The 22933-nt window shown below is 38.9% G+C and overlaps 1 protein-coding gene across 1 annotated transcript; it reads left to right on the forward strand.

Annotated features, from left to right (window-relative positions):
- Positions 1-3632: 3632 nt before the first annotated feature.
- btr01 (bloodthirsty-related gene family, member 1) lies at positions 3633-18843 on the forward strand. Its single transcript, XM_062432271.1, has 12 exons — positions 3633-3666; positions 7754-8185; positions 8246-8321; positions 8492-8660; positions 10078-10173; positions 14821-14910; positions 15651-15794; positions 16191-16338; positions 16614-16658; positions 16773-16799; positions 16920-17095; positions 18475-18843. The coding sequence occupies exons 2-12, from the start codon at positions 7771-7773 to the stop codon at positions 18841-18843; spliced, it is 1755 nt and encodes a 584-aa protein (XP_062288255.1). The 5' UTR covers positions 3633-3666; positions 7754-7770.
- The last annotated feature ends 4090 nt before the right edge of the window (positions 18844-22933 follow it).

Raw genomic sequence — 22933 nt, forward strand, 5'->3', positions numbered from 1 at the left:
GTCCCTGAATATTTACGAGACGCAATGCTGATAGGATTTATGTGAAATATGAAAATGGAGGACTACCATAAGACCCAATCATGTTGGCTCATTGTGTGTGTGTCCTGGAGGTTTGCAACGAAATTTCAAAAAGCTGTTCATGGCTGCCCCCAACGGAGCGGAGACAGCTTGGAGGATCTTAACCATCACCAGTTTTTCATCAAAAGAGGGTTTTTCTTGCCAGGCGGGAGCTACTATGTGTTAGGGAATTTTCCATAACTAATATGCACTGGGTCAAACTAGGCTTTGCGGTCATAGCAAGGCCACACCAAATATTGGGTTTAGACACTGTCTCCTCTTGAGATAGTGGTGAGCAGTGAGTCTGCTCCTTTTGGGGAAAACAGGAGGCATTCTGATAGTTTTGCTATAGCAGCCGAGGTCAGATATGTCTTTGACTGTTTTCCCTGAATGCGGTAAAGGTAACTGGAGTCAGAGGTTTGATATAGTGTTGGATGTAGGACAAAGCTCCTGAGTGAGGTCTAAGCAATGTTTTGTCTATAGACCAGTAGACTACATTCTGTATATTGTAGATGTGTTGGTCTGCCCATATTTGGGCATGGCTCAACCTTGGGCATTATCTGTGTGGTTTAAAGTCTATCCCCGGAGGAGAGAAACTTCAGAATATGAAGGGAGCATCAGAACATAACGTGTACTGATCATTCGCTCATTTCTCCTTGATCAAGTAAATAAACCTTTTCAATGCAAGACATCCTGGACTCCTGTCTACTCTCTTCATTGATGTATGGGCTGCATAATTAAAATCATTATCACTATGGACAGTACTGCTGTCTTCTGCCCTTCCCTCTGATCATTCTCATCTTTGGGTTTCAGAGACTCATCCTCATCCATAACAGATCATCATCCAGCTGAAAAAGCCACATGGCAAGAGCAGAGATGGTGAGCAATAAAATAACCCAGTAGAAGTTTAATGTTATAGCTTTCATACCTTGAACCAAGCTTTGTGAGCAACAGCATTGGTGTAGTAAGATCAGAGTGGGTGGGAGTCATATTTAAATGGGCCGCTTGTAGTGAGAATGGCTGTGATTGGTGTGTGACTGATTCAGCGGCTGTCAGCTGACTTCCGTGTCCTGCATGATCTGAAGCAATGCTTCATTTACAGTACGTTACCTGATGACATTGTTGCCATGGTACCGACTTGCCTATGATGGCACCAACCTGTTATTCAAAGCAGCGTTGCTTTTAAAAATGATTAACTTTAAGCCTTAATACAATTTAAATTGTTGAGCTATATAATAGAGCACCCCTGTACAGTTATTGGGGAATAAATGAATGGGGAAATTGGCTATAAAGACCAACACTGTTTTATGTACCAGGTTGTAAACATGTAAAGTTGGATATTTTAACATGAAGGTCTATGAAGATTGACTCACTTTGCTGCCCCTAAGGCAATGACACTGGCCCAAATTCAAGATGAGCTGACAGTGACTGCTACAGATGAAACTGTGCTACAGGGCACCAGGATCATTGTCCACTTTTCTTTACAAATCAGGGAAATACCATTTGCACATGGAGGCCACCAGGGGTTGGTCCAAAGTAAGTTGACTGGTAAGTCTGGTTCCCTGGTATTGAAGTAGAAACCATGATCACTGTCTGCATCTCATTTCAGGCTGATGTGCCAAATCACACATACTGTAAGTGACTGATTTAGAGTGGATTTCTGTGGCCATTTTCTCTCTGGTGATCATTTTTGGGTGGTCACTGAATACTCAATATCCAGAGGAAGAGATTCTACAATCTACATCAGCCAGAGCCCCAACTACTCAACTCATCAAGAGGCAAGTCACGTCCATGAATTATTTATTTATTTTATTTTATTTTATTTAAAGATATTATTTAAAGATATAACAAATAATATTTTTTGAGCTGCTTGGTCAGTTTTAACTCTTTTGGCTCAGTCCCAATACTCTGATTAACCCACTGTTCACTACCTGCCAACACTGGACAGCTGGTGAGCATTTAGCAGCCAAACAGACAAATATGTGTAGGAATTGGAGATGAAAACAGAGTATGACACAGTAAACATAACATTAAAATCCAAATTAACCAAATTTAAGTAAAACTTTAAGGTATATGTATATGTATATTCTAATGTATATGTTTCTACACCACAGAGGGAAATATTGTTTTTTTTTGCTTTTGACTCCATGATCACACTGTAAAGGAGTTTTCAGTCTTATCTTAAATGATCATTTTCATTTCATAATGTTGGTATGCTTCGCATCATGATATACATCTTTTTTCCAGTAAGGCTTTCACAGGACTAGACATTGTCTGCTGCTGTCATAGTATGGAATGATTAAATGTTCTCAGCATATTACAGCAGATTTTTTTAGAAAGAGAAACTTACACTGTCTACATTACAGCTTTAGAATGATTTTAGTCTCCTTTAAGCTGATCTCACTCAGTCTTAAAAAGAAAAAGGTCCAATTAATAAAATAATAAGAGAAAACTTGCTGCTGCTTGTAGAGTCTTAAAAGCGAGGATGAAGTTGCAAATGTGAAAGTGAGAGTGCAATTTATCAGAAACCTTTGCATGCAGAAACCAAATGCATTCTTTATTATTCGTGTAAATTTTGCGTATGGGTTAATTATGTCTGTACATATGTGTGTGTGTGTGTGTGGTTTAGTTCAATTTTAAGGGGTTAACATGTGAAGATAAACATATGAATAACTTGCACACGTTATGTTTTTGTGGACCCAGCATAAAATGTCAATTTTAATCCATTTAGAGAGAATAGAGGATTATGGCAAAAATGTCTAAGTGGTGTAACCATAAAAACTTTGTACCAAATAATTCAACTTGCTTAAAAACAACAAAAATTCTTAATAAAACACCATATCAACTAGTTTGGCATGATCTTACATTATAACTTTTATATTAAATAAAGGTAATGGAATACAATTGTTCTAAATATTACATTTACTCTGGGGAATCATGGAGATCAGGAACTATTTACATTTTTAAATGAAGTAATTATTAGTATAAATACACATAAATACACTGTAGGTGATAAAATATGTAATGTGTATCATTCTTTTGTGGTTACACCATTTGACATTTTCAGGAGCATTCAGTCTTACTTTTGGTAAAAAAATGGTGCAAATGTCATTTCAAATGATATAAAACCAACAAAAATACTAAATGTACATTTTAACAAACCTGATGCTGCTTTAAAAACCTTTTTTAAACATATGTTTGAATTGATCATCTTGCCAACCCTTATTTATCACTGACCCATATGCATCAGTTAAGAAGAAAGAGGTCCAATTAAAACAAAAAAAAAAGAGAAAATATGGCCTGGAGTACTAACTAATGGAGAGAGAGAGAGAGGGACACAGAGAGAGAGAGAGAGAGAGAGAGGAGGGGGAGATTACAGATTAGAGATTCTTTTAAACAGGCATACCTGAACGTCTGCACCTGTCAAACAGGTTGGATTGGATACTTTGCAGGAGGGAAGTCAAAAGCACAGTGACAGGGGGAAGGCGGGAAAAAGAAGAAAAGTACGACAACTGACGAGCAGACAGAGCAGACACGAGGATTAACAGGAGGAGAACACACTGTGGGAGAGGGAGTGTGAGAGTTGGCACTGGGAACGTTTCAGAACAGGTAAGGCATGTTTAACAAAGGTAGAAACACACATGTGGTGTACATTAACATTTAATAACCAAACCCTTTTCTAAACCATTGTCTGTTATCTCACAGTACATTTGAGATAAAACACAATATTACGTATAAGTACCTAACTTGTTAGTACTGGTACTTAATACTTCCTTGTTATCAGGAGAAAAGTCAATCGACGGCATGTTTTTGTGATTAAACACGGGTGTAAAAGGTTCAAGTTGACCACAGTGTTTGTTATGTGTCTAGGTAACCACCATTGTGAGTGTTAGAAGTGATTATTATGATGTGGGCAGTGTGTGAAAGAATGTGGAAAGCTTGAATGTTGGCAGATAAGTGGAGATTGGTTTATAGAAATTGAAAATCGCATCCATTAAGAACCTACTCCTTGTTCTTTGCACCGAACTGCAAGTCACTTTGGAGTAAAGCATCTCCTAAATGAATGTAATGCAAATGTAATGAGAAAGAATGACAGATAATCCAGGTGTAAAACCAGGTTATGTGGCAAGGTGTCCTCAATTGTCAATAGCATAAAGGACCTGTTCACATTGTAGCTTTAGAATCTCACCAAGTAAACTTTACCCATGACTGATTTCTCAGTATGTAACAACTCCCTGACTGGTACTGTTGACAGGTGACGTAGAGCTGTGTTATATAAACACACCACACCTGAGACATGAGAGGAAAGCTAGAGAAAGGTAACCTTCTGGACGAGTGAAAGGAAAACTTTTTTTTGTTTTTTTTTCTTTTCTCTAATGGTTCAACTGAGCAATCTTAAACTCCAGAATCAAGGACTGTTGAAATCGGTCAACATAAAGGCCTGAGTACACAGTTTTTAAGTTCAGGTAAGGAGTAAAGTTACACCTATATGCTGTGTTTATTCAGTGTGTTAACTATGTCTATAACTTGTTTGGATAGGGCTAGCATTTCATTCAGTCTTTCTGCTAAGTTAGGATAAAATACACAACGTTCTCATTTGGCTAAGACAGCAAACAAGTGTATTTTTGGAATTGTGAATTGTTGTATGAGTGTACTCTTTCAGAGTCCTGGAGGTTTAACCTAATATGATGTGAATTGACATTTAGTTTCACTGTCTTCATTCAGCTTGACATATTGTTTGTTTATTCATGGGGTTTGGTTAGTTTATTTTGTTTTGACCCAATTAGTCAGTAGTGAATAATGTATCTGCCCCACCAAAGTCATTCTCCATCACAGTAGGTCACCAGTGGTGCTAGTGGTTGTTAATTCAAGTAATATGTGAAACTAAGAGGTTTTTTTCTGTAAATCGACTAGGAACTGTCAGCGTCATTATTTTTGTCATCTACATCCCCGTTTTTATTTCAATCATTAATCTGAGACGTGGGTAGCAATTTGTAGGTCTAGAACCAGGCTGGCTTCAAAAAAGTTAACTAAGAAAGTACCAGAAATATGTCATAGAATTATTCTTTAATGTTGAATTTTATATATTATTTTCTTTTTGTTTGATGACATATGTTAATATCAGAAGTTTTCATTCTCTTGATCACTGAGAATGATTAACATTTGCCTGCAGAACAATCATGTGAAGTAAATTGCTTGTGAAATAAACCTAATGAGAAGTGTAAAGGATTACATTTAGCTGACAAAGCTTTTACGTATGAATGAAAAGTGTAATATGAGGCATTGACACATGTGACTCTAAATGTAGTGTACCTCCAGCTGTCACACAATCATCACTGTGTCATGTCTTACCTGTTCCAGCCATGATAGCTATGCACAGGTTGTTTACTGCATACCTGAGCCCTTAAACTCTGACTTACCATGGAGAAACTAGCACTACCTGTACTGCAGCTGCATGTGTGTGTGTGTGTGTGTGTGCTTCTACTCAGATATGATTAAGTATAGAAAGCTGAGGGAAATATCCTTCAGTGTTGGGTCTTTCCCATTCTTCACATTCATGACGGGTTTATATTGAAATTAAGATTAGCTTCAGGTGAAAGTTAATGAATTATACATAAATCATACATTCTACTGATGGGAACAGTATGAAAAGAAGTGTGTGTGTGTGTGTGTGTGTGTGTGTGTGTGTGTGTGTGTGTGTGTGTGTGTGTGTGTGTGTGTGTGTGTGTGTGTGTGTGTGTGTGTGTGTGTGTGTGTGTGTGTGTGTGTGTGTGTGTGTTTCCATAGTATCTGTATGAAGTATGTTGCAGCCAATGAGACAAACAGGTGAACATTATCAGACTAATTCATAAACTCATTTGTAATTACATTACTTACCTGGTTGAGCTATGACTCAGCATTTCAGCTGCTGAATAAACAGTAGGATTCAGAGTCTGTGGCTGACACCTACACTGTAAATATCATTAGTCAAAACAGGCATGTAGCATGTGAGAGATTTGTGGACAAATTGGCCTTGGACCAAAGATTTTTTGTTCTCATTGATCGGAAAGCACTTGAGTGTTTCCTCATGTTACAGTTTATCAGAGGAACTGTCGTTCTGTAGCCAGTGTTAAAGGAAGAGGGTGGAGTTATACTGTGTGTTTCTTCAACAGACTTTGTGAAAATACCTAAACCAACAATGTGCTAGTCCGTCTCAACTCGCCCAAGACTTTCCTACCATTTACCCGTTACACTAAATATAGATTATAGTTGTTGTTTTTAAAAAAAAAAAGACCTGGTCATTTCCTGCAGCTGTACTGTCTTTTTTTTTTTTTAGCAAATGTTACTCAGACAGGAGGTAGTAGTGCATTTTTTGGGGACTATTTTCAGCAGCGGATAAATCCACATTTGCTGCTCTGGTGAGTATTTCTGGCAGCAGGACAGTGTGTGTGGGATTTAACCAAAATTAACTACAGTGTGTGTGTTCATTATAATGAAGGAACATGTCACACAGTGCAACAGTTTGACTCATTAATGTGTTTGAAAAAATATATACTATAATCATTTTGCAGTTTGGTGCCTGATATTTCTGAGCACAGTACAAAGAAAAGAGGAAATGTGGATGAATTGCAGGTTTTGAGTGTGTTGCTATATACATCACATTAATAATGAGCTTGTGGTCAACAGTCTAACCAAGCCTGAATTTCCTGATCTTTCAAAACTAGTCATTTGTATTGTTTGTTTGTGTGTGTGTGTGTGTGTGTGTGTGTGTGTGTGTGTGTGTGTGTGTGTGTGTGTGTGTGTGTGTGTGTGTGTGTGTGTGTGTGTGTGTGTGTGTGTGTGTGTGGTGTGTGTGTGTGTGTGTGTGTGTGTGTGTGTGTTTACATGCATGAGGTACACATTCATTCAGGCAGACTGACATTCTACAATGAGTAGTCCTCACTCATGGATCAGTTTAGAAGGATTAGTTTTGGTTTAGATTCGGTTGGCTAACTGGCTAAAGTACAAAAATATAGTGTTCCCTGGTGTTTAGGGGTAAAGATGCTGAAACTAAGGAATTAAAAGGATCAATACAACAACCTAGAGTATGTGAATTATCAACAGTAGCAAGGGCATTACTAAATTTCCATTTGTATTTGCTTTGAGCACCACAAACTTAATTCCCTTTGTCTCCATTGTATCTGAGTGGAGGCAGAAATCTGAGGTGGATACCCTTCTAATCAGGAAAAATGATACCAAAAACTCTCTGCACGTTAGATACAAGTAGAGGTTAGTGAATGGGTCTTTTCAGACCAATAACACTGCCACAAAACAGCGTGGGTGTGTTGCTGTAGGGTACAGGTCGAGAAGAAGAAATAGAAACCAGCAAGTCCAGTTTAAAGGCTTGTTAAATGCCAAGATACTACACAGGGGTTTAACTGTTCAGACTAGATTGTACAACTCTGCAAAGACAAAGACTGACGACAATAAACAGCCAGTCAGCACAATGCTACAAGGTATTTTACCTACATGATCTGCACTTGCATTGTGTGATGACAACCTGTTTGAGTTGTTTCTTGCAACCACTGCAAAGAAAAATGAACATGTTTAAGGCAACAGGTCGTAACTTCATAAAACGTTCAGAAAACTCTATTGAGAATATAGTATGTCTATGATTATGGTTTTAGGTACCCTGATCACTAATGTATTTGTCATGGTAACACTGTCTGTCATACAGCTTAACATCGGACGGCCATGGCGCTGCCTGCATCCTTTCTGTCTGAAGACCAATTCGCCTGCTCCATCTGTCTGGAGGTGTTCACCAACCCAGTGTCTACACCATGTGGCCACAGTTTCTGCCAGGCCTGCATCTGCTCCTATTGGGACGGAGGAAGAGGAGGAAACGCCAAGATCTACCAGTGTCCCCTCTGCAAGGAGTCCTTCCGCAAGCGACCGGATCTCCATATCAACCGAACCCTGAAGGAAATCACTGAGCAGTTCAAGCAGATGTCTGATGTTGGAGGAGGAGTGGAAGATCCCAACGCCAATCCACATCATCAACATCCCCTGGCCTTGTCTTCACCCCCAAGGCCAGGGGAGATGCCGGGGAGCGTCATTACAGAGATGAGGACCCGTTTTCAGCAGCTGCCGTCACCGGGGATGCCACACAATACCCTCCCCCTTCCCAAGAACCATCACCCTCAAAGCCCCAGTAGAATCAAATCTCAACAGTCCTTCCAGGTTCTGAACGAGCATAATGATCCACCACCGCCCTACTCCCCTCCTCGCAGGTACCAAGCCAAAGTGCCAGACTACATTACTACTGGTTTTTATTCAACCACATGTTATTTTAGTATAAGTACCATGTACAGTATTTAGAACAGCTACGTTAAAACGTTCCATGCTGCAAAACTGACAGTGAGTGCCATGACAGTGACATAACTTTATTTTAATGTTACCACAGGTACAGTCTGAGCGGTCCTGGTGACACTTCTCCCAATGTGCCTCTGTGTCCCATCCACCTGAAAGGTCTGGAGTTCTTCTGTAGATCTGATAACAACTGTGTGTGCAGCCTCTGTGTGGAGACAGGAGGTCACAGAGGACACAATATCATCCCTGCCAAGAGAGAATGGCATATCAAGAAGGTAGGGAGACATGTCTAATGGGACAAAATTTGTCTTAAACTTTTTTTCCCCACTGTAATTGCATTATAGGAAGCCAGCTTTGTTTCACTGAGGTTATAATAAAGCCTGTATGTTTAATAGATTGACAGACTGATTGGTGTTCCATCCTGGTGAAGAAAGAGCTGAACCTGAAGGCGAAGCTCTCAATTTATTTGTCAATCTCTGTTCCAACCTTCACCTATGATCACCAGCTTCAGGAAGTGACCCAAAGAATGAGATCGCGGGTACAAGCAGACAAAATGAGTTCCTTTTAAGAGTGTCTGGGCTCAGCCTTAGAGATAGGGTCAGGAGTTCAGACATCAGGGGAAGGCTAGAAGTAGAACTGTTGCTCCTTTGCATTGAAAGGAGCCAGCTGAGGTGGTTTGGGCAGCTGGTCAGGATGCCTCCTGGACGCCTCCCTTTGGAGGTGTTCTAGGCATGTCCAACTGGGAGGAGACCCCGGGGCAGACCTAGAACATGCTGGAGGGATTACCTATCTCTCCTGGCCTGGGAATGCCTTGCGATCCCCCAGGAGGAAATGATGAGTGTTGCTGGGGAGGAGGTCTGGGTTTCATTGCTCAGCCTAATGCCACCACGACCGGATGGATGTTAAATAGAATATTTGTGACTTTTGACACCAACCCTGTGTCTCAAATCACATATTTCTGTGTAGTACACTATGTACTTACTTAAGTAGTGCACACATTTTGTTAGTGTTGTCTCAAATCAAACAAGGCAGTTGCGCACTCACTAGAAATGACAATTAGCTAGTGTTAGCATTTGTGGTACCAAATCATTACAGACTGTGCGCCGTAGCTACGCCGTCATTCCATAATATTGTTACACATATTAATACACATATTGCATAATGTAGTTGTTCACAGTAGTTACAACGTCCTCGGCCGCCATTTCCTGTTTGAAAAGTGGTCCCTCCCATTCTGCTATATAGCCAAGATGGCGACCGTTGAGAGCGAGACGTGTCCATAGTTCCACATTCAACTCCGGGTACTCATAGTGCACTGCATTTTTCCCATACTTCTCAGTGTGAACATACTTAGGCACTCAAGTGTAAGTACAGAAGTACATGATTAGAGACACAGCACTAGACTGTAGACAGCAATGCAACATGAATGTGACTCAAGAAACAATGAATGTGTACAGGGATTGCATTAAAATAGCTGTTAAAGAAGCAATTGTCAAGTCAAAGTCATGACATTTCTTTGTAAATTAATTATATAAAACAACAAATGTCTATACAATAAGGAGTCATGTGATAAGGGCCTATTTAAAGGTTACTGATACTCACCATCTTATGTTTAAAACTCTCTTTGCAACCTTGGAGATTCTAATCAGTAATGCTTGTGTAACCCACACACTTGTGTTCTTCTGTCTTTTCCAGTCCCAGTTAGGCATCGAAGAGGTGGAGCTGAAGGATCTCATCTGTGAGAGAGAGAGGAAAGTGGAGGAAATACAAAACTCCTTACGGGACATAAAGGTGAGCTTTCAGTCTCTGCCAAGGTTGATCACTTTTCAGGTTCAGTCCTGGTTTAAAACTGTGCACACATTTGAGGATTACCAAACTATTCCCACATATAATATTCATCCTGATAACGACCATGTTCACTGTACTGGCATGCAAATATTTACTAATTAGCACTTAACACAAATTACAGCTGAGGCTGATGGGATTGTCATGAGTTAGCATTATTGGTCATAAAACAAAGTATCAGACAAAATTACATTTTGACCAGGTCACACTAGATGTAAAGTCAGGAAATTAAACTTATTTTAATACATCACTTGGGCAACATAAATGTGTGACAAATTTCCCAGAAATTCATACAATTGACCTATGGATAAGCCACGCCCCCCTCCACTCACTCGGACAAACAATCAACATTCAGTGACAGGGGCTATGGCAGGTGTCACAGTAGGAGACATTTCGCAGGAGACCATTGATGATTTTTGGAGACAGAAAAATCAGATATCATCTAGAAGTCACCAAAAGGGTCTAAACTACGCATTGGAGGCAGTGGCGGCTGGTGACAAAAATGTTTGGGGGGGCGCAGTTTGATGGTTGGTGGTCCTAGGGTTAGTGTCAAATAAGCCGTAGCACCACTTCATACCGCAGCAAAAAAATATAAATAAGAAAGAAAAACTAATCTAAAAACAACACAACACACTATAATGTTCCCTGGTTTGTCCCAGTATGGTATCTCTGACCCACAGAGAGAGGAATAAAAAATTATAACCAGACATGATAAAATGCCCATTTCACTCACATCACCTAAAGATACCAGCAGTTAAAGCAGAGTTACCAATAAGGTAATATGCTTAAAAAGAGGCACCACCTATGTTTTAGTTATTGTGTCTTCAGTCCTGATTTCACTGTAATATGTTAGTTGTTGCAATACCTAAAGATGACAATAGATGGCGCATTAAGCACTATACACTGCTGTGATTAGGCATAATTTATTTAACTTATTTTAATAATGAAATGTACCCCAAATTAACTGTAATAGTCAAAATTACTTTCATCATTTCTTATCCTGCATTTATGCATTTTAGTTTTTTACACTTCATAGATATGTCTTTTATAAAGTATTTTTTTAACACTTTACAATATTAATAACAGCAATGCAGCTACTACCTGATCTTTTATATGTCCTGTTGGAGCTGCTGGATGCACCCACTGACTGAATCTATGTTCCTCTTCTGGAGCTTGGCATAGCGGAGGTCTACATGTGGCCAGATGTGGTGAAACAGCTGCAGAAAGAGCTCAGCAATGCTAAGTCTGCTAAAAACAACTTAGCTCCATGCTATTGTCTCGATGGCTGCAGCTTTCTGTTTGATTTTTTTCAGAGAGATGTTTTAGGTCTCGTTCCCCTGTCATTGTCCACAACGCTTCGGTGCTGACACTTTGAAACAGCAAACAGATTAAGCAATAAAAGGAATAACTCACACTGCAGCCAGCTCCGTTTATCATAACAGCAGCAGGAGAAACTCTCAGCTCCTCCATCACCTGCTGCTGCTTTATCCTCTTTATCTCTTCTAGTTAAAGTCTTGTGAAATTAGGTTTTTGTAGAGAAATTACAAAATAATCTTCTTTAATTTCCGCGGCTCCACTTTAACGTCATCTCCTGAACCTACCGTCAGCAGGAGTTTGGGTGACAGCAACTGACGGGAAGGCGTGAATGACAGCCGGAACTGTCCAATCACAGTAGATTAAAAAACATGAAACAACAACAATTCGCTGCCAATAAAAGTGGGCGTGTCCGGGGCGCACTGAGCTGCGCCCCGTGGGAAACGTGACGCAGGCCAATGAGAGAGCAGCCTCAGGTCATGTGCCTGTCAAAAGTTTGAGGGCTTGCATTGACTTCCATTAGTCCGGCGCCCCACATACAGGAAGTACATATAGAAATTAATAAAATACCATTTGGAATCGATTTATAATGAATGATGACAGGTGCTTAGAGGCTAACAGGACCATCTTGCTAACAAATACTATTTATTTCATAATTATTTAGCATTTTCTAATTCATTTATGTTTAATATGTTTAAGTAGATTTTGGCCAGATATTTGATGGGGGCGGCGCCCCAGCGCCCCGCATTGACCGGCCGCCACTGATTGGAGGGATATATTAATCATTTTATTGTTGAGAAGGTCGATAAAAAGCTTCAGTTACAAGCCAAAATGTACAGGTCCTAGTGCAAACGTGATAAACCACATTTCGTTGCCATCACCATCTGAGACAACATTGTTGACATCAAAATGCCACTGAAGTTAAGGTTTTTGGCTCACAATATGAGAAAAATATAACAACCTTTTTTACCATCTTTACCAAGAGTGTCTCTCCGTTAGTTTAGTGCTACAGTATTTACATTGAATCATTCAGCATAACGTTTGCCAACTTTTGTTATCTCGGCTATTACAGATTAGTTAATGAAGCTAAACTCCAGAAGTTAACGTTAGTTTAACTAGAGCCCTTTGGACAACAGCTAACAATTATGTATGATCACCAAAGTACCAAAACTAGAACAAAATAGGCCAATGAACTCCCAGCAAACAAAGTGACATGATGAACAATGCAGCTAGGAGCTAACGTTAGATGTTTAAGATAACTTTATATTTCTTTCCAGCAAAGTGACAATATGTTGCCGCAAATACGATGTTGACCTTAGAACAGATATAGACATCCTTGTTAATTTTATTCACGTTGAGTTGATGTTGTGGTCTACCGCAAAACTTTCTCCAAAGAAGACACTTTTCTCGGTTCAGATGTGCCCCATGATCACCGTTTGACCATTTTTAAACTTGAAATCTAAGAAAAACCTCATAAAACCGAATGAAAACTGACTTTCTGCAATGCATTTCAATGGATGTCCAGGCAGAGAATGTCCGAGTGTATGGGAATGGCTATACGCACTGTGATTGGCTCTTCGCGTTTGAGGGCGGGACTTAGCCATAGGTCAATTGCTGTTGAGCTATTGAGATATTTTAATAAATAACTAAAGTCACTACAAGGTGGCGACAGAGGAAGAACAGCGTCATCTGGGAACCATGACTTAAACATCTTTTCTACTAATTTATCAAGTACATGTTGAGGTATATCATAGAATAAATCATAATTTGACCTGCTGGTAGTACTATAGTCAGAGGATCCCCAAAGTTAGTGTTTTCTCTAGGTATTACCTTTAATATCTGATGTAAATTTCATGGCAAGTCATGCGATAGATGTGGATCTCTGAACCACACATCCCAACCTCATGGTGGCGCTAGAGAAAAGTCTATAAAACATTGATTTAAAAAAATAAAATACATTTTTCGTTCATCTTCCTCTGGAAACTATGAACTCTAACGTTTTCCTATAACATTGTCCTTTTTTGCATATACTGTGTACATGATTTGATATTTTTCTACTTTGGTGCCCCCAAGTGGTAACTACAAAAAAGACACTGTGTCAGGAGGTAATCTGGACTATAATAAATATGAAGAAAGCACAAAACACAGACCTTCACACCACCACCTGTCTGTGAAAGTTCTAGTTGTGTGTGTTCTCGACCTTTATGAGCTCACACACTGATGCACACTGCAATAAATTATTACCAACAAGGATTTTTCCTGATATTAGAGACAAAGAGAGAGAACTTGCACAACACAACACAATGATGATCATCATTATGGTAATCTAGAGTGTTGGAAGACATTTAATAATCCTACTAAGGATAAAAAAATATAGATAATTTTCTCATGAAGAGATAATTGGAGGTGATTTCAGCCAGATTTTTAGATCATTTGAGGATATGCTGTAATTAACATGGTGCTGCTAACTCACCCCGCTAATACTTTATCAATGGTTTTGTAAGGTTGGCTGAGTGTCTATGGCAAAAAAACAGATAAAAATCAAGTATGCAGTCTAGGTGTATTTATTTATCAGTGGACACCAGCACTCCCTTGCAGTGATATGTACTTGCAGGCTTGGCAAAAAGTTTTTAAAAAAACGAAAAAAAAGAAATGAAAAAGAGAAAAACTAACTAAATGTAAAACTGTGGGGTAAAAACAAGAAAAAGCTCAGCTCTGCACTAGGCCGTGCCATTTTAACTCTGGCCCCGGCAGTTCTCCACACTGGCTTCAGACAACTAGCAAAACTGCCCAGAATTTTAGCCTCCTCCTTTATATATCAGCTTGGTCCTACTAAGAGACATTCATTAATATTTGATAACTAATTATCTCACAGGAGATTAACACCTGGTCCACAAAATACTCAAATATTTACAATTTTAGGCATTCATTTTCTTTAATAGACATTTAAAATAGCATTGCAAACTGAACAACAAAAAACACCCCTCTAAGTCTATCATACTTGGTAACAAGTTACAAACAATTAGTTTTGCTCATTTAACACTTAACAAATAACACCAGAAACCTCCTAGAATAAATACTAGCTCCTGTGTCTTATTTAAAAATGTAACAGAAGTAATGATGAAGATGTAAATTCAACACAGACACCTCCAAGCCAACTTGATCTAATTAATAATGGAAGTGGCTATGCAGTGTGTATGTGCAAGTGTAACTAGCTAACCCTGTGACAGGTCTGTCCCTCACACATCTAACACGCCTCACTGTTCATCTTTTCTTCAGTCTGCTGCTGAGAGAGAGACAGGTGGAGCTGTTTGTGAGTTTTCTAAGCTGATCTCCACTGTGGAGCGCTGCCAAGCTGAAGTGTTGGAGGTAAAAGAAAATACAGAGAATCTTATAATCTTATAATAACTTCTTTGACAAAATGACAGCTGTTATTTGTTTTCTACTAGCAGGATATACATTCCAGTTTAAAACTTGGAATTAAGTTGACTTTATTATTAACTGGAATCTTAATTTTGATCAGTACTGTGTAAAAGTCTTAGGCCACCACTAGCTTTGTTGTTTTAGAAAAGCTTTAACGGCCATCCATATTTATTTTTCAGTCTCTTTATTAAGATACAAACAGAACATATAGGAAAGTGACCTCCCTTGGCACTGAGAACATCTTGAACTCTTTTGGATAGATTGACCTTGCTGATGCAAATTTATGATGTTATGTTCTGTAAACTTTGGCATTTTGAATGGAATGATGTGATTGAAATATGGTCTTATACATATTTACAAGCTTCCAATGAGTTAAACAACATCTGTATGTAATGCACAAACCTGGTGTAACTGACTTTTTTCACAGCAGTCACTTGGTCATGAAATAGCAGGACAAATAAAGGTGTTAGCAATGATATTAATTAGGGTTCCATTCCATTTAGGTTTAAGAGAGCCAGGTTCTTGCTATTGCTCAAGTATAAGAGGAGGTCACACTACATTTTTTTTTTTTAGCCTATAGAAGCAGTTTTTTTCTGGTTGTATTCTAATAAAGAGAGATCTAATGCTGGCCTAACACTTTTGCACAGTACTGTATATTAACTGAGCTTTCTTCTTGTAACCACCAGGTGATAGAGATGAGCCGTCGAGCGGCTGAGCACAGAGCACAGAGCCTGCTGAGAGAGCTGGAGATGGAGATCACTGAGCTGAAAAAGAGGAGCACAGCACTGAACCAGCTCGCTCTGACGGAGGACTACATCCTCTTTCTGAAGGTGTGAATGAATGCATGGATACATACAATGAAGCAAGATAGTACAAATATGCAGAAGTAATAAATGTGCAGGACTCTACTAGTTATGCATACAATAATGAATGAATGAATCTTTATTTATATACCATATATATGAGCTCCTGGATCATAGTTCTTGCTCCTGATGTACAGTAATACCATATTGGCCCAAATATAAGACAACATTGATTAAAGAAAGTTTAAGATAATCACAAAACCCTCCACATCTGTCTACAAACATAAATTTAAACATCACACCGTCATGAGTCATCTTGTTGCAGGGAAAAATGTCTAGCCAATGCCCAATTACAGACACCAGGTTTTTTGTTTACATGACAGTTAAGCCACTTATGGTTTTGACATTTATCTCTCTGTGCAGACCTACTCTGCGCTGTCCACACCTCCACAAGCAAAAGATTGGTCCAATGCTTCCGTTGCATCTGAGCTGACCTCTGGGGAGATTCTCAGGACTGTCAGTCAAATGATGGCACGCTTTCAGGAAGAGATGCGGAAACTGCCAGAAGCCTGTAAGTCTTGATTAAGTCTGATAGTGAGACAGGGAACTATTTTACCAAACAGATAACTATTTTTTGTGTATTTTCAAAATGTTCTGCCGAGCTTTTACAACCAGATGGACCAACTGTACTTTATTTTTGTGACTGTGGCAAAGGACAAAAACTAGAGGGTCAAATATGTCTTTTGCCTTAGTGATTCAGAGCTTTGATGAACACATGTTCACTTTTAAAGACTGACATGTAAATAACAATAACAATGTTTTTTTTATATTTATTTAAATTAACAGGCCAGAGACCCTCGTTGGACCTAGCAGTACCCAGGGCCAAACCAAGTAATGTTCTAATTAGTTAATATTATAAATGTTTTTATTTGTATTTTTAATATTGTTAAATTCAATACAAAACAAAAGCAAAGTAAATAAAGAAAAGTATATTTTTCTCTGCAGAAATAAAGAGGGTTCAAGAATATGCAGGTATGTTTTTTATCAAAATGAATGCCTTTACTTTGTCTTTATTTTCATTCACTTGTCTTATTTTCATTGGTTTCACCGTTCAGTCTAACCACCAATCATCCCTCTCTCTGAATATATCAGCTGACATCACCTTAGACCCCAACACATCCCACCCACGTCTCATCATCTCAGTGGATGGGAAGCAGGTGTGCTGTGGTGATCGTCATCAGTCGGTACCAGACAACCCAGAGCGCTTTGACCGGGTGGTCTGTGTGCTGGCTCGCCAGGGTTTCAGCTCAGGACGACATTACTGGGAGGTAGGTGGGACTCAGTGTGAAGCTGTACACAGTGAGTGTTAGTGTTAGTTAGCCAGGTCATGGTATATCCAGTTGGGTTGAGTCAAGAGCAACTGGACTTGTAGATTTGCGAAGACTTTCATTCAAAAGGCTTATTCAGTTCTGACTGACTGGTGTAGAGTCCTAGTTATTTTACTCCTGTAGGGTCCTTAACCCACATTCACACCTAGACTCAACTGACTCTAATGAATCTGTAACAAGGAACCACATGTGACAAAAGGTGTAAACAATCGTACAGGAGTTAATCATCCATTCTCTAATCATCCATGTTGTAGTAATCCTGAATCAGGATTGAAGCGAGGTCATTCACATGGCTCTGACTTTACAAAAACCAAAGCGAGTACCACAGTATTTAAAAATCCGTTGGCCTCACTAAAGTAGTAGTTTTCAAAAGTAGCTTGTGCCATCTGCTGTCACACTTGGAAAATACATGTATGTAGTTACAAATGATGACACACAATCTGTACCATGGAAGGGTATGTCCACCATCAGTAGGTGGTATGTGTTGTTTAACTGAGAACATATTATACTACTCTTATTTTAAAATCAATCCACGAAATCACAAATATGACTTTCCCATAGACAACAGTAATGATGATCAGATCAGACTAATTTTTCAAGTCGGTCTTAAATCAACAGTCCGGAGCCCAAATGAACATTGAAACCGTTTTTGCTTGCTGTAATCATTCCTCTTGTTAATGGCATTAAAGAGATCACCTCATAACAAGCTTCCAATGTAAGTGATGTGGCACAAAATCCACAGTCCTCAATCTGCAAAATATCATTCAAAATGTATCTGAAGTTAATATGCAGCTTCAACAGTCTGATTTAGACTAATCAAGCGGGTATCTCCTAAAGTTACAGTCTTCTTAATATGGAAGATCCTCTTAGAATTTCTTTCCTTTCTGCAGTGAATCGTCAAAAAAGATGGAATTTTATAATGAAAAAAGACCGTAACTCTAGAAAATACCTGCTCCAGTGGCTAGTACTTTTTGCAGTTCATCTCTTTGCTTTATTCTTCCAAAATACCGTCTTCAGTCAGTATTTTTATATTCTATACCAGCTCCATCCACATATAAGATACATATCAGATAAACTTAGGAAAGCATTTTGGCACAGAATAAGGGCTCTGGATTTTGTTGTCTATCAGGAACACTGGAAGGGTACTAGGGATGGATCTATTCAAGACCAGTATGAACAGAGGTAACAAGCAAAACCTGTTTCAGTGTTCATCTTATTTTAAGACAGGTTTGAACCTATCCATTAACTTCACGCTAATATGTGGAAAGTCTGAAGTCTACACCCATTGCAGCCAACTGAACCACACTGCCCTCTTGCAGGTGGAGGTGGGAGGAAAGACCGACTGGGACCTTGGTGTGGCAAGCCGCTCTGTCCATCGGAAAGGGAAAATTAGCGTAGGTCCCGCCCACGGCTACTGGTTCCTCAGCCTGCGGGACAGAAGCGACTACGCCTTCCGAACAGAACCCTCCACCAGCCTCTCAGTCAACCTCAGACCCTCCCGGATTGGAATCTATGTGGACTGTGACAAGGGTTTGGTGTCCTTCTACAATGTGGAGGCTAGAATGCTCATCTATACATTCACAGATACTTTTCCTGACACCATCCACCCGTTCTTCAGCCCCTGTACTAATAAATCAGGAAGAAATGAGGCTCCAATAATCATTTGCCCAGTCACAATGACAGAATGAAATGAGGAATGCTTCCACGAGTCCATGTATGTTGGAAGAAGACTGAGTTGCACTCATATACCTCTGAACCAGATCTGACCACAACTGCACTTCCTTCTCTCATTGCAATAGAGTTGATAGTGACCAGGGTGTCAGTGATGTGTCCACACCAATAGACTGAAGTCAGATGTAGACTATATACTTTTGTTCTAATGGTCCACATGTTTGTCTCTTTTATTCCTGAAAAATTACAAATATTCTGAAACACAATGGAGCACGGAGACTCTTTAAGATAAAAACCAGAGAAATAAAAGACTTTGGAGCATGCACAGTAAAGATCTTCTTTGGTTGACCACCTGTTGGTTCCCTACACACATAAATGGTATAAAAATAACTGACTGATATGATATTCAAAAGTTTAAAATTGTACTGAAAGAATGGCTCAAGTTCTAATAATATAATACATTTATGGTTGTATGTAACGCTCAGAAATATGTATTAACAATTCCACACCCGCACTGGATGTTAACATATTTAACTTATTTAGTTAGCATATTAACATAGTCTGTATTAAGTTTCTGTACCACACATTTAAAGAAGCTTTATGTGTCCATAAAACACCAGGGAGTCTTTTTTCTTTAATGGCATTGATTTTTTTCTACAATGAAAGACATGTATCAAACTCAATCAAATGATCTTAATTATGATTAACTTTGTCAAACTGATGTTATACTTTTACACTTCTGTAAAAACAAATATCTCCCATCTACTGACTTGCCAATTGTCTCTGTTTTGTTGTATGTCATAGTTTTAATGTTTCATGTAAAGGGCCACTGGAAACTTCATTTGACACCTAATGATAAGTATTCTTTAGTGTGAATTAGACTCACTTTTTCCCAGCTGGCTGTCCACCAAAAATTCAAAGCAGCTGTCTAAACAGCATTTAATGGGAACAGTACTAGGGTGAGTGCATTTAATCATATTTTGCCCACTTCTTTGGCAGGGTGTGTGGTTAGTGTGTCAGCAAACATATGTTCAATATACACTCTTCTTTTAGCTCTAGCTTGGTATCCAATGACTCTTGAGTACTTAAATCTGGCTCTTTTGTTGCTAAATGTTCTAGTTTAGTTTAGGTTATTTCGGTCACATGAACTCAAATCACTCGTACAAACAAAGCAAACAATCATATTTCCTTGTTCCGTATCCTTCATCTCCACCAGGTCTATTAACACGCCAAAAGAGGGGGAAAAATAAAAGTATAAATAAATAAATACTACTTCTACTTCCCTCTCCAGGGTTACTAACATTGGCCAAATGCAGCAACATTTTTCAAATTCCTGTTCAAAAAAAAAAATCAGTTAACTCTAGATGCACCAAATGTTCTTAACCACCCAAACCTGCTCTTACTGTGTGAGGTGTGCTGAATGATGAATCCCACTTTAACTTAAATTGAAGATGCATGGCTGATTGTGTTATTATTAGCATAGGTAATACCTCCTTAAACACTATAAGGGCAGGTGTTGTGCTGTGTGCGAATACTCTGGTATAAGAAAGAGATGAACTTTGGCAGTAATAAAACTGATGTACCATTAAATAAACTTATTATAGTCCTGTGGTACAGGTCGACCAAAGTGGTACGCTCTTTAGTAGGAGGCAGACACAAAATCAGTGGTCCCATGGTCATTTATTATAATACAAAATGTTACAGGTGTAACCAGAAAAGATATACAAAACAAAACTAAAGAAAAAACTAAACAGTTAACTTAACTCATAAGTATAACTGAAATCAAGTTTAAGGAATGTGTACACAGCTACACTACCAAAGCAGTCTCTTCTTGAGCAGTCTTATGGCGCTTTTCCACTACACAGTTTCAGCACGACTCGCCTCGACTCGCCTCGACTCGGCACGGTTCCTTTTCCATTACAAAAAAGTACCTACTCAACGTGGGCGGGGTCGTCATAGCACGGCTCCGCGAAACTGCTGTGACTTCGTTTTATACGTGACACAAAACACAAACAATGGAGGACATTGAGGCAGTGGTGTACTTGCTGCTGTATGAGGCTTTCTGTCTCACACAAAGCAAGAAAATTGAGCCGTATAGCTGTTACTATGGTAACGCCGTAACTATGGTTGTAACGCTGCTGCCGGCATTTAAAAATGGCGGGTTTGATTCTTGTGTGGGACGGCTCATGACTCTTCCAGCGACAACTACCAATCAGCGGCCAGCAGTGTGTCGACGTCACATTTTAGTACCGGCTTGGCTCGCTTGGAACCTCACCAGAGCAGGTACTAAAAAAGGACCAGGTACCAGGTACTTTCCCTAGTGGAAACGCAAAAAGAACCGAGGCGAGTCGTGCTGGAACGGTGTAGTGGAAAAGCGCCATTAAAGCGACTGCTTATATAGCGCTCTCATCAGCCTGCACTCTGCATGAAAGTGGACTATACCACTCATCAGGTAAGTCCTGATCCCCTCCTGAAACAGGTAAGCACCAACAAGATTAACATTTACATCACAGTCACATGGCATCACTTTTATAGAGCGTCCCTATAGTCCATCTGCAACCAAACTTAAATAAAATCAAAACCCCCCCTTATTATGTGGTACAATAATTCTAAGACCACCCCTCCACATGGTTCTTCCCTAGTGACATCACTAATGATGTCACCAGTCTATAAATCAAGGAAACATAGGCCGCCTCATCCCTTTGTCTCCTGAGCACATGTAAGTATATGAATAACAAAGAAAGAAAATACTAAACTTGTGATATTAAACTAAACCATTTATTTTAACCAAAAGTCTGCTGAGATGTAACTTATAACCAAATATGCAAACAAACCCGGGATAGTAAGTCTCTGCAAAGTTTGATTACTAAACTTAACTTATGGTCCAAACAAACAAACAAACAAACAAGTATAGTGAAATGAATAAGTGATGGCACAAACGTGGTTGGGGACAAAGGCTCTCACCCACTTTGTCATAAGTCCTAATTGTGATCGATTAACCAATAGTGTTTCTTGTCGCCCACAAATTTAATAATCAAACACTAGTTTAGTAGGATATTTTATAGCTTAGTAACCAGATAAATCTCCATAACACATTTCCCCTGTCCAAATGTTGCAAACTGAAATTATCTGGAAAGAAGTGCCAAACAATTTGTGCAATCATTCCTCCACCACGTGCCCGGCCCATCTGTTGCTCCAGTTTCCCAGTGTCTCCTACGGACACAGGTGGTCTTGGAAGTTGTCTTGAAAAATCAAGAATTATCTTTAAATGTCTGCAAACCATGAGCACCACACTTGGACAGATAGCAGACAGCCTTGAAAATATCAGTGATTCATTAAATGCCTGGGTTGGGAGTGCAATTTAAACCACTTCTTTTTTGTTAATTGTTTCCTTTTTTATTGCGCTAATGTAGTTTCCACAATGTTGTCGGATGCAGATACATAATAAAAAGGTCACCAGTACTCCCTTGCATTTTTTTTCATGCGGATACGAGTTCTGTAAAATAACAGCAGCACTATACCTCAGAGTTGTGCAATTAATTGTTGCCTGATGCGTATGGCATCTTGACTTCGCTGCTGCTATCACGTATGTATTTACCCGCTGCGTTCTTTTTACCCCCCTATTGTGACATAACATATACATATTCTTAACAAAAACATTCTTCATAAATACAAATATTTACCCACACATATAAAACCATTTAAAAACAAATAGCAGTGTTATTATATGAATATTCCCAAAGTAATAATCTAAACATTGATTTCATAAAAAATAACATGTTACATAAATCAAACCCTTCTACTATTACATACGCTTCAAATAACTCCCTGTAACTAACATATATTTTCCTTAATTAACAACAGCAATTAACATCACTCAAAATCACAACAAAGTCCTTCATATCCATAACAATCTCCTTGTCTCTTATTAATCATACAAACAATATTGTTGTTATACAACCCTTCTTGTTGACAATAGAGCTATTAAAAACTATGTACTAATTATACACAAATAGATTAACTCCAAAACACAAAAATCACTACAATCACATTGAAAACTCACACATAAAAAGCACATAATAACCCTATCACTGTATCAAAATTGTA

The sequence above is a fragment of the Scomber scombrus genome, chromosome 2, assembly GCF_963691925.1.
Source record: "Scomber scombrus chromosome 2, fScoSco1.1, whole genome shotgun sequence".
NCBI lineage: Eukaryota > Metazoa > Chordata > Actinopteri > Scombriformes > Scombridae > Scomber > Scomber scombrus.

Coding starts and splice junctions, on each gene's coding strand:
- btr01 (XM_062432271.1), top strand. CDS start 7,771: ATGGCGCTGCCTGCATCCTTTCTGTCTGAAGACCAATTCGCCTGCTCC. Junction 8,661..10,077: donor GAGAATGGCATATCAAGAAG/GTAGGGAGACAT, acceptor TGTCTTTTCCAG/TCCCAGTTAGGCATCGAAGA. Junction 15,795..16,190: donor ACTACATCCTCTTTCTGAAG/GTGTGAATGAAT, acceptor CTCTCTGTGCAG/ACCTACTCTGCGCTGTCCAC.